The sequence below is a fragment of the Rhinolophus hipposideros genome (genome assembly GCF_964194185.1).
Source record: "Rhinolophus hipposideros genome assembly, chromosome: X".
NCBI classification, from domain to species: domain Eukaryota; kingdom Metazoa; phylum Chordata; class Mammalia; order Chiroptera; family Rhinolophidae; genus Rhinolophus; species Rhinolophus hipposideros.
The window spans coordinates 106,940,789-106,952,270 of record NC_138046.1 but is presented as its reverse complement, the minus strand read 5'-3'; the positions used below and the strand labels follow the sequence as shown (position 1 = coordinate 106,952,270).

At 39.2% G+C, this 11,482-nt stretch overlaps 1 protein-coding gene across 1 annotated transcript; it reads left to right on the top strand.

The window, feature by feature from the left end:
* Window positions 1–6,850: 6,850 nt before the first annotated feature.
* LOC308495141 (DDB1- and CUL4-associated factor 8-like) lies at window positions 6,851–8,608 on the top strand (the record flags this gene model as incomplete). Its single annotated transcript, XM_081043068.1, has 1 exon — window positions 6,851–8,608. One exon carries the CDS (start codon window positions 6,851–6,853, stop codon window positions 8,606–8,608), a length of 1,758 nt encoding a protein of 585 aa, XP_080899194.1.
* Window positions 8,609–11,482: the final 2,874 nt, after the last annotated feature.

Sequence of the window (11,482 nt, the reverse complement as noted above, 5' to 3'; positions counted from 1 at the left end):
CATTTAGTTGGTTCTTTCATTCGTTTGACACAAATCTGTACTGGGTACCTGCTCTCTACTCTCTACCAAAAGCTGTAGTTATAAAGATAAATCAAAAGCAGTACCTACTTTCAAGTAACTTACTCTTCAGCACAGGGAACTAGACCCATAAAAATAGTATCAATGGTATTATATGCATATATATATATATATATTATGTATAATATATATATACCATTATATATATAATATATACCATTATATATATATATATATATATATATACACACCATTATATACGTGTTTGTAAAACAGTCCTTTCAGATAGAATGTGAGAAATTGTTCGAATTTAGTTTCCTAACATCTAATCTTGCCTCTATCCAACTTATTTCTCACCCTGAGAGTAAGCATTATAAAATGCAAATCCAATCCTTGCTTAAATTATTTAGGTAGCTATGCATCACCTACTAGATAAAATTCAACTTGTTTTCTATACGTCTTTATAAGAAAGTAGCAGTCCTTAAAGTGTGCTTGGGACCCACAGAGAGGGACGGGGGGGTGGGGGTGGGGGCCGGTCCCTGTGGGCCTTTTAATGGGTCTGAAAAGTCAAAATTATGAGCATGATAATCTTAAAATGTTATCTGCCTTTCTTTTTACCCTCATTCCCTCACAAATGTACAGTCCAGTTTTCCAGATACTGCATTACGTGTGATATTGCAAGAGATTGCCTGAAGAAGCAGATAGGAGAAGCCAGATGTCTTCTATTAAACCAGACAATAAAAAGAATATGCAATATTGTGAAACAATGCCATTCTTCTCATTAAACTTGTTTTGTTTGGGAAAAATGAATTATCTTTTATAAAAGTATATGATTTATGTTAACATGTAATGGGTTTATGATTCTTGTTTGAAAGAAATAAATTAATAAATATTTAAATGTTTCTCAGCTTTAATTTCTAGTGGGACAAATATCAGTAGGTGTAAATCACATAACTACAAGTACTTTGGGATTCTCCGTAAGTTTTAAGAATGCCTAGGGGGTCCCGAGACCAAAAAGTTTGGGAACTGCTGCAAAAAAGCCTTCTGTTACGGGCCAGCCTTGTCTCACACAGCTGTTTACACTTACTCTGTGCTCCAATCATACCGAAACTTTCCATTTTTCCAGAATGTGTCATGCTGTCTCCTCCCTCCTGTCACAGACCATGTGTTAATCTCCGACTGCATCCTGCCCTGCCAGACCCCACACAGAAAAGGGAATGAGGCTGAATAAGGATGAGGCAGGGGGATGTGGGCACGCATACACAAGAGCCCAGAAGAAAATTCCCATTAGGTGGCTGTGTGCGGCTCTTTATTCCTTCAGTGTTACACTCAAACGTCTTTCTTGGGAGCCCCTGTAAACCCTATGTCTACCCCCAAAACAGTCTCTCTGTCACTCCACCTTCATAGGACCATCTGTTAGTAAATCAACTTGCACACATTTTGCTATTTTATAATTATTTGTTTATAATGGAAATTGTTCTAGAATATATAGATTTTTTTTTTTTCCTCTTTTGCTTCCAAATGGCATCCTGAAGTTTCTGGGCATCCTACGAATTTGAATAGGTATTTCTAAAATGTAGGAAGTGCATTTAAATGCAAGTTTTGCCAACACCTTATGAAATATTCTCAGAAAAATTTCTACTCATCTTAGTATGCACTTCACTTCAGGATAATTACTGGGTTACAAGTCTGTCTCCCTCAGTGGGGTGTTATTTCTATGAAGGCAGAAAACAAGACAAGCCCATTATGTGAGACAGGTAACGTAACATTTTAGAAACAACTGTCTCTGAATCCCCCAACTCACTGAGGCAGTAAGATAAAGGCCCTCTTTGATAGCCACTTTTAGAACCAGGCTGCCATACTGCTGGTCAATAAGAATAGTCACAGTATATATACCGTAAAGAAAGACAAATACTGTATGATTTCACTTATAAGTAGAATCTTTAAATAAAATGAACAAACTAAACAGAAACAGACCCTTTAGATACAGAGAACAAGGTGATGGTTGCCAAAGGGTTGGGGAATGGGGGAAAAAATCAGGGTAATAGTTTCAAAACCACTGTATCAGACGGTTTTAAAATTGTTCTCGTTTTTCTTTCTTTTTTTTTTTTTTTAACCATTCTAAGAGGCAAAGGCAGATGGCTCCAACTCTAGTCCTTTTTAAAAAAAGTGGTTATAGTAATATCCTGAGATATCCAAATGGCTCTGGAAGGTTTCTTCCAAAAATTCTCTCTCGTGGAATAGGAAGTTCCTCTTAGATTAAGGAAATAGCTTCTGGGAAAATTAAGCTTATCAGTCAGCCATGTCTTAGAGTGAATTACTTTAATCTTTTAATCAAATTGCTTTTGCTTTAATAGCTTGGGTACAGATTATAGCGTTCTGGGTCATCCTGTCCTCCTAAGCGTCATATATACTTACAGGCCATAAGGTAGTGAAGCAAAAACGAACTATAGTTTCTCTCTGTTTGAACGCACTTGCTGATCACAGCAAAGGTCTCCACTGGAACCTCCAATCCGCTGACCATATCAAATTTGCTCTTTATCTTCCCTTTTGTGTCTTTAATTCCCTTTCTTATAGTTAAATTCCACAGTTCCTTACTATAAAAATTTCATTATGTAGAATCTAAGCTCCTTTTCCCTTGAACTCTCCGTTATCCTCAACTAGCAAAAGAATTTGGAAGTTAATTGAATCTAGGTAGTTGCCTACTCCACTCCTGTCCTCAAGTATCTGAAATAGTTAGGGAAAAACAAATAACCATGCTGTCTCATTTCATTTTGATGGTGTAAAACCACAAGTGGACCCTCTCTGCTTCTAAGCAACAATCCTCCATTCCCCTGTTACACTCATTCTCCCATTCTCTGAGTTGACTATTCCCACCTTCTTCTGCTGCAAAGATCCAGCACAGCTTCCATCTTCCTCATTCATAGCTGATATCCTTCCTCCGTCATTTACTGGGAGAGTGGAAGCAATTAGAAGAGAGTATGAACATCCTTCCACCACCAACTCTAACAACTTACTTGCCTCTATACTAAATATTTTGTCTCCCCTCTTGTTATAATTCCTCTATCTGTCTATTGAATCCTATATCCTTTTCCCTATTCGAGACGTTTTATGAAACTTCTCTCTCCCCTGCATTATCAGGTTTTACCCTAACTACTAAATCATGGCCACTAGCATAAAGTCCTGTGATAATTCAGTTTTTTTAAAAAAAGATCATGACTGCATTCCCCCTTGTAGCTATCACTTGAATTATTTTCTCGCCTACGCAACAAAACTCCTCTAACAGTTATCTCTACCCACTGTCCCCTATCTTCCCTCTCCTTTCTCTCCTCAAACTGTTCTAGTCAAGCATTTGTTCTTACAAATACTGTAAAACAGTTCCAACAAGTCACGTGTTATCTCCTTGTTACCAAATCTAACAGTCAGTTCTCAAACCTTATCTTAACCTCTCAGCAATAATTGTACAAAACTGTAGGCCGATATTCCTGATGAATATAGATGCAAAAATCCTCAACAAAAAAACTAGCAAGCCAAATTCAGTAGGCACATTAAAAAGAAAATGCACCAAGACCATCTGGAATTTGTCCCTGGGATGCAAGGATGGTCAACATAAGCAAATCAATCAAAGTGATACCCATGTTAACAGAATGAAGGATAGAACTTACACAATCATTGCAATAGATAAACAACAACAACAACAATAAAAACAGAACAAAATAAAAAAAAGCATTTGAGAAATTCAGTACTCTTTCATGATAAAAAGTTGGTATTAAAGGAATTTGCCTTAACGCAATAAAGGCAATATATGACAAGCCCACAAATTAACATTATAGTCAACAGTGAAAAACTGAAAGCTTTTCCTTTAAGATGAGAAAAAAGGCAAGGATGCCTGCTCTGAACACTTCTATGAAACACGGCACTGGAAGTCCTAGCCAGAGAAGTTAGGCAAGAGAAAAATAAATACAAGACATCCAAATTGGAAAGGGAGAAATTATCTGTTTGCAGATGACATGATCTTAATATGGAAAACTCTAAAGACTACACACACACACACACACACACACACACACACACACACACACACACACCTGTTAGAACTAATAAATTCAGTAAAGTTACAGGACACAAAATTACCAGTAGGACAGCAGAGAGAAGAGAATGAATTTGGGGAATTTGTCTCCCTGGCTCCCTCCTTACGAGTTCACTGAAAGATGGCTAATGGTAGCGCCTGTCAGGTCAGACTCTCCACAGTGCTCTTTCTGTCTTAGGTTTTTGATAACCACTTCTTCTCTTCCCCACCTGTAGGCCTAGAGATATAATATATCCCCATTCGTAACAGCCTTGAGGTCCTGATCTTTCCCTTGTGACTTCCCTACATCCTTCTCTCGCCGTTGTAAAAATCCCCCTTATAAACTGCTTCAAACTGCCCAAGTGATACGTGTTTCTTGTCAGTAGCCTGACCAATCCACCTCATACTCACATTCAACTCATCAGTAAATGCTATAATTTCCACTTTCAAAATATATTCCAAACCTCAACTAGTTCTCACCACCAGCACTATCCTCATCCTAGTCTAAACCATCTTAATTTCTCACCTGGATTAGAGGAATAGTTTAGTATTTCTGCTCCCTCTTCCCACCCCATTCTATTCTCCACACAGCAGCCAGTATTATGTTTTTAAAAAGTCAGATAGTGCCATTAATTTGCTCACAAGTTTCTAAAGGGTTTCCAGAGCACACAGAACGAAATAAAACTTAAAATTCCTGGTGATGGACAAGGCTCTGTTTCGTTGGCCTTGGCTTCTCCTAATCCCATGGCCTGACACTATCCCTAATGCTTACTTGTATTGTTTCAGTCACAGTGGCCTCCTTGAAGTTCCATGAACACTCATATTGTGCTACTGTTTTAGAGCATTTGCCCTCAATGTCACTCTACAGGGAATGTTCTTATCCTAGATATTTACATGTTCCATTTCTCTTTTCATTCAGCTCTCTACTTAAATGTCATCTCACAAAGGAGATCTTCCTTGAATATACTATCTAAACTAACCTCCAGTCTTATCTACTTACTTACCTTTATTTCTCTACATCCCATTCATCACTCCTTTATATGATCTATCTATGTATTGACTTGCCAATGTATTGACTTTTCCCACTGTATTATACAGTCCAAGAGTGAAGGGATTACCACTTTTATTAACCACTGCATTATCAGGACCTAGAACAGCATATGGTATCTATTGAGAAACTTTAAATAAATGTGTGGTGAATAAATCAATGAATGAATGAATGAGTGAAAATATACTAAAAGGATCAACTAAATTAAATGCAAATTTAAATGAAAACTTAAATGAAAATCCGACTCATAGTCAAAGTTTGCTTAATGAGAACATAGGAAAAAAGTCAAATCAATACAACAGCATCAGATCAAAATAACCTGATTCAACCTCTAACACTGGAACTGTTCCTTGAATGGGATAAGACATATTTCCCAATTCAATTAAGGCTTCCTCCCGTGGACAATGCCAGGATGGGCATAATACCGTTTGATGCTCTAGTTTTCCCGTTTTTTGTGTGGACCATGGCTAAGCAAGACCCCCTGTAAATGAACATTATCTCTTAAAACAAAAACGAAAAAAATACTATGCAATATATCATACATAGAAAATGTATATGTAAATAATGTAAATGCGTATGTGTATATTTACATGTATGTGTAAATGTAAATAATAAAAGTAATAACATACCTATATTCAGGGTAAACTATAAACATTACCAAGAATTTTCAAAGCTTCCCCTCTACTGGATTTTAACTTCTTCCTCTCCTCCAAAGGTAATAATTATCCTGAATTTTGACTCAATTATTTGTTTGCTTTCAAAAATGTTTGTTACATACGAAAAGTATAAAGATCTGCATAAAAATGAAATTAACTATTCTCTCACTTGTGTTTTAACTCACCATTGTGTTAAGATTCACCCATGTTGATGTATTTAATTTTAATTGATTAATCCCCACTTTTGTACATTAGTACATTATAGAAATATGTGCTAATTTATTTATCCACATTATTCTTGATAGGCTTTCAGATGGTTTCAGGTTGCTGTGCTATTATTTACAAATTACTATGAATGATTTTCACACGTCTTTCCATTACTATTAGCCTTGGAACTGTTCTCTCCCTTAGAAAACTTTATACTTCTAGGTTTAATCAATTTCTCATTGATCTTGAGATTACTCTGAGGGAAATCTTGTTTTCCTCATTCCGGCATTCTTAGCAGTTTACTGTACCCCTTACAAAACTTAGTGACATCACGTTAGATAATTCATTTGTAGAAGCTCAGAAGTTAACATAGCAGTGACAATTAACTGTCTCTGAAAAGCTTTCTTTTCCTAAATGCTTCCCCCCTCCATGCCTCTGACATATTTTGGGAGATATTTAAAATATTTCGATAGTTCTATTAACTATTTTTCCTAAGGAGGATCACTTTTGTTGATGGTTCTCTACTAAGAATGTTTCCCAAAGTACAGTACGTTTCAATCTTCACAAGAACACCATGCACAGCGGCTGACCGTGCAAGGCGCTGCTAGGGTGGGGCTCGGGGCCAGGGCAATTCTGAGCGATCCTGAAATATCACGAGACACTTGGTTTTTTGAACCTCACCAGCTGCCATACTTTCAACGGCCTCACAATGCTATTGCCCCGCCCTTCTTTGGCCTACGGCGAATGGCGTCTGGCCGGTAGGCTTACTCTCTTCTCTGCCGGCCTTTTCCCTTCTCCAGGCTTCGAGGGCTTTTCCCCACTACAGCCCAGCCACAGCAAGTATCATTTACGATGTCTGACAATGTGAGCAGCACAGTTGGCCCATCAGAGTTAGGGGATGGAAGCCCGCCGAATAGCCCGGGAGAGCCGTCTGGGGCGGGGGCCGGGAGGGAGACCTCCTTAGATACTGAACTGAGCTTGAGATTGACCAGAAATGGTGATGGTGCCGGGGATGCTGGGCTTGTCAGCCTTGCTGACATAGACACAGACACAGAAAATGAAAGCGTGGTCTCTGAAAGTGTGGCCTCTGTAAGTGTGGGAGGCAGTGATGACACCATCTATGGCCACTCAGGAGAGGAGGAGGAGGAAGAAATGGAAGAAAGGCCCCAGGTACCGTACCATGAGGCCAGCCATTATCAGTATTTACCAGATGAGGATGAGGCCCTGGAGGACTGGATGTCCTCAGAAACATCTGCCCTGCCATCCCCTCGCTGGAAGGTTCTTACTGCTCTTCGAGAGCGGCAGCTGGGTTCAAGTGCCCGCTTTGTATCTGAGGCTTGTGGGGCAAGAGCCTTTGTGCAGCGTTTCGGTCTGCAGTATGGGCTTGAAGGCCATGGTGGTTGTGTCAATAGTGTGAATTTTAACCAGTCTGGCAACTGGCTGGTCACTAGCAGTGATGACCTTAGAGCGATAATTTGGGATTGGATATCTAAGAAGCCAGTACAGCAATTTGAGACTGGTCACAAAAATAATGTCTTTCATGCCCAGTTCCTTCCCAACACTGGTGATTCCATCGTGGCCACATGTGCCCGTGATGGGCAGATACGGGTAACAGAACTCCTTGCTCTGCCTCCCCACCAGCTTTCTAAGCGTGTGGCCTTCCATAAGGGAGCCAGTCACAAGATGGCTATGAAGCCAGACTCCCCTTTTACGTTCCTAACTTCAGGTGAAGATGCAGTTGTCTTCGCGATTGACCTCAGACAAAACTATCCAGCTTCAAAAGTGGTGGTAACCAGAGACAATGAGAGGAAAGTAGGACTGTATACAATCTTTGTGAATCCTGCCAATGCTTACCAGTTTGCTGTGGGTGGACAAGACCAGTTTGTAAGAATTTATGACCAGAGGAAAATTAATAAAAATGAGAATAATGGAGTATTGAAGAAATTCTGTCCTCATCACCTGGCCACTTATGATTCCAGAGCATCCATCACCTCAGTTGTGTACAGCCATGATAGCACAGAGCTCCTGGCCAGTTACAATGATGAAGATATTTACCTCTTCAACTCCTCTGACTGTGATGGGGCCCAGTATATTAAGAGATACAAGGGGCACAGAAATAATGCCACAGTCAAAGGCGTCAACTTCTATGGCCCCAGAAGTCAGTTTGTGATGAGCGGAAGTGATTGCGGGCACATCTTCCTCTGGGAGAAATCATCCTGCCAGATTGTTCAGTTCATGAAGGGGGACATGGCAGGTACTGTAAACTGTGTTGAGCCCCATCCCTCCCTACCTGTGATGGCGACCAGTGGCCTAGACCATGATGCCAAGATCTGGGCACCCACAGCTAAAGCTGCCACTGATCTTACTGAGTTAAAAAATGTGATTAAGAAGAACAAGCGAGAACGAGATGAAGACAGATCATACCACACCGACATGTTTGATAGCCACATGCTTTGGTTCCTCATGCGTCACGTGACACGGAGAGGTCAACGTCGCCAGAGAGCTCCTGCAGAGGGAGGCGTGAATGCAGATTCGGATGAGTCTTCCAGCACCTCAGATACATCCGAGGAGGGAGAGAACCAAGACCGTGTGCAGTGCCTGCCGTCCTGAAGACCTCATACCTACACCAGCTAGATGTCAAGTAGGCTGGACTTTTTAAGTTTTAAGTTGAAAATTCAGTTTAACTAATAGATTTGCCTTTGTTTTTTAAGTTCCACAATAAAAAACATCTTCCATCTCTTTCCTCTATTTTTCTTCCTCCCTTTCTCATATCCTTCCCCCCTCATTTCTTTCCTCCCACTTGGTTTCTTTACTCCTCTTTCTTTACTCCATATATCTATCTGAATGTATAAGTAATTTACTTATGCCTCTTTTCCTTTGTTCTCTTATGGTTGACCTCTAAAGTTCCCAATTCTTGTAAAAATAGTAATAGCCTTATTGAATCTATCTTTCCATTCATTTATGACACTCTTAAAACTATCACCTTTTTTTCCTCTTTAGCAGTTTATTATAAAGATTAAGTTCTTCAGTTGGTAAAAATTTCAGAAATGTGCTTATTCTTAAATGTGTTTATTCTTTAAAAGTAAAGTAAAATAAAGCAAACCAGCATTCTTGTTCCTTGAATGCTGACACTTGGACATACACCCACACATGCATGCAACACACACACTCACACATGCATGCAACACACACACACACACACACACACACACACACACACACACACACACAAGAGAAAGGGAAGAAAAGGTGGATAAATTCCTAACACGATAATTCATCCTTCTAGTATAAAAAATGGGGTTGTTTATATTTTTGAATCTGTATGTTAATATTTATTTATTTGAGCAGATGGAGGCTGGTGAAAATTAAATTTAATCACATGACATTGTTTAGTCTGAAGTTTCATGGCTTACAACTCCCAGAAGGTCACCTTCCAGGATGTTCTCTTGGGACAACCATCTCCTAGAAGATACCAGCCAGGAATATAAGAATTCCAAATATTTGAAAAATACATGTTTGAAGTAACTTTAAGAATAAATTCATGTTGCAATAAAGCATTATTTATACTTACAGATAACTGTGTGATATCATTGGAAGAAATATCTCATTACACATCCATGCATTGCTTAAAATTCCCTTTGGTTGTTTACAAGAAGTTAGTTGCTTTTAAAATATGAATTTTGGGTGATGGGTGTCCAATTACTGTTCAGTAATTTTAACACCCCTGTGAAGTATATCACCCCCTTCTTTGCAGATGTTTGTTGGTAAAGAAGGATGTGATAAGACATCCTGTGCCCTGACAAAGGCTTTCCTTCTGTAATATTCAAAATGGATATTATCTCTGGCCCCTGGAGAGCAGGTTGAGAAATTTGCATAATAAGATTAGACTTTAGAATGGAAAATTACTTGACCAAAGCTCCTGCTCATTGAGATTCAAAGTTAGGGACAACTGCCTGGGGATCTGGGGCCCTGGAGTAGCCCCTACCAAGCTCTGCTGTCAGGACAGGACATTAAACGTCCTAGAAGAATCCAGTGAATCTGAACTACGCACTGGTTTAAAACAGGACAAGAGGAGGACAGAGTTATTAACTAGAATCCCAAGTTTGAGGCAATCCTGCACAATCGGATGGGATGTATACTAGCAACAACATGAAATAAAATTTTTTTTAAAATGGAATTTCCAGTGACACTGGGTGGCAGTGAGAACAATGGCAAGAGCAAATTAACTACCCAATTCTTTTTTCACCTGCTATGTGGAAGTAGGTCTGCCTTTGTGGAGGCTTTGTACTGTGAACTAAACTTTTCTTCAGAGTTCCCTGCATGGTTCTAAGATTGGCTGTGTTACAAGAGGCACTTGGAGAGAGATTTGGAAGGCAAAGGTAAAGTAGTAGCCATATTTGATTTATGTTAACAAAGTAGGGGCACAGATACATTGTTACTTATCTGCTGGCTTACCTTAGTGTGAGGCAGCAGCCGGGACCTGAGCTACAGCAGCTCCCCCTGAGGTCTTCCTTCAGCTCTAGCAGCTCCAAAAAAAAAGAAAAGAGTACTCACTTCTTCTGCAGGGCACTCATGTCACCAAGGTTGGCTGTTTGGAGGCAGTGAAAGATCAGCATGGGTTCCAGTCTGTTCTTGTGGGTTACAATTAATCCTCATGGATTCCAGTCTATCCTTGCTTCCCCCATTTCACATCCATTGTTCCTTCCTGAATGCTGTGCTGACCTCAGGCTCCAGCACCTGAAGTAAGGACAAAAGACGGCTCACACAATTACATACTATCAGGTTCCTATTATAAGTCACCTCTGATTTGTATATCATTCCTGGTATTTCTGGTTCTCTGTTTGAACCCTGACAGATGTAACCACCCCCACCTGCTTCTGACTGAGTAAGTCATCAGATTACTTGGACAATTTGCCATTTGGAGGAGTAAAAGTCCTCTAAAGAGAGAGATTGGACTTGATTAAGATAGATAGATAATTAATTTGAAAAATAAAGCTATGATTATAGGTGAAAACCAAGCTGGTAGCCAGTCCCAGAAAATAGAAGCGATGTTACAATTTTAATTTATGCAAATAGTGTTCCTATTAGTATACAAAAGAGAAAAATACAATATCCCTACCAACCTTCCATGAGATGGTGGGCAAAGCTAATAATTCTGTCAAATAAGTATGCAAAACAGCACCTTTAATTTTTCAACACCAATTATTTTCATTCCAAAATGGAATTTCTACAGGACAGTTCTCCGTAGGCCCTCATGGCCTTTATGCAATATTATAATTGTCTCTTAATTATGCACAGAATTTAACTGTATAAACTTGTAACAGACAAACTATACTTTTCAAAAGACATTTTCTGGCAGCCATTCCTTAAAAAAGGACAGATATGGAAAAGACCAGAGAGGCAAAAAAAAAAAATAAAAAAAAAATATATATATATACATATATATATATATATACACACATAGACACACATATATATACATGT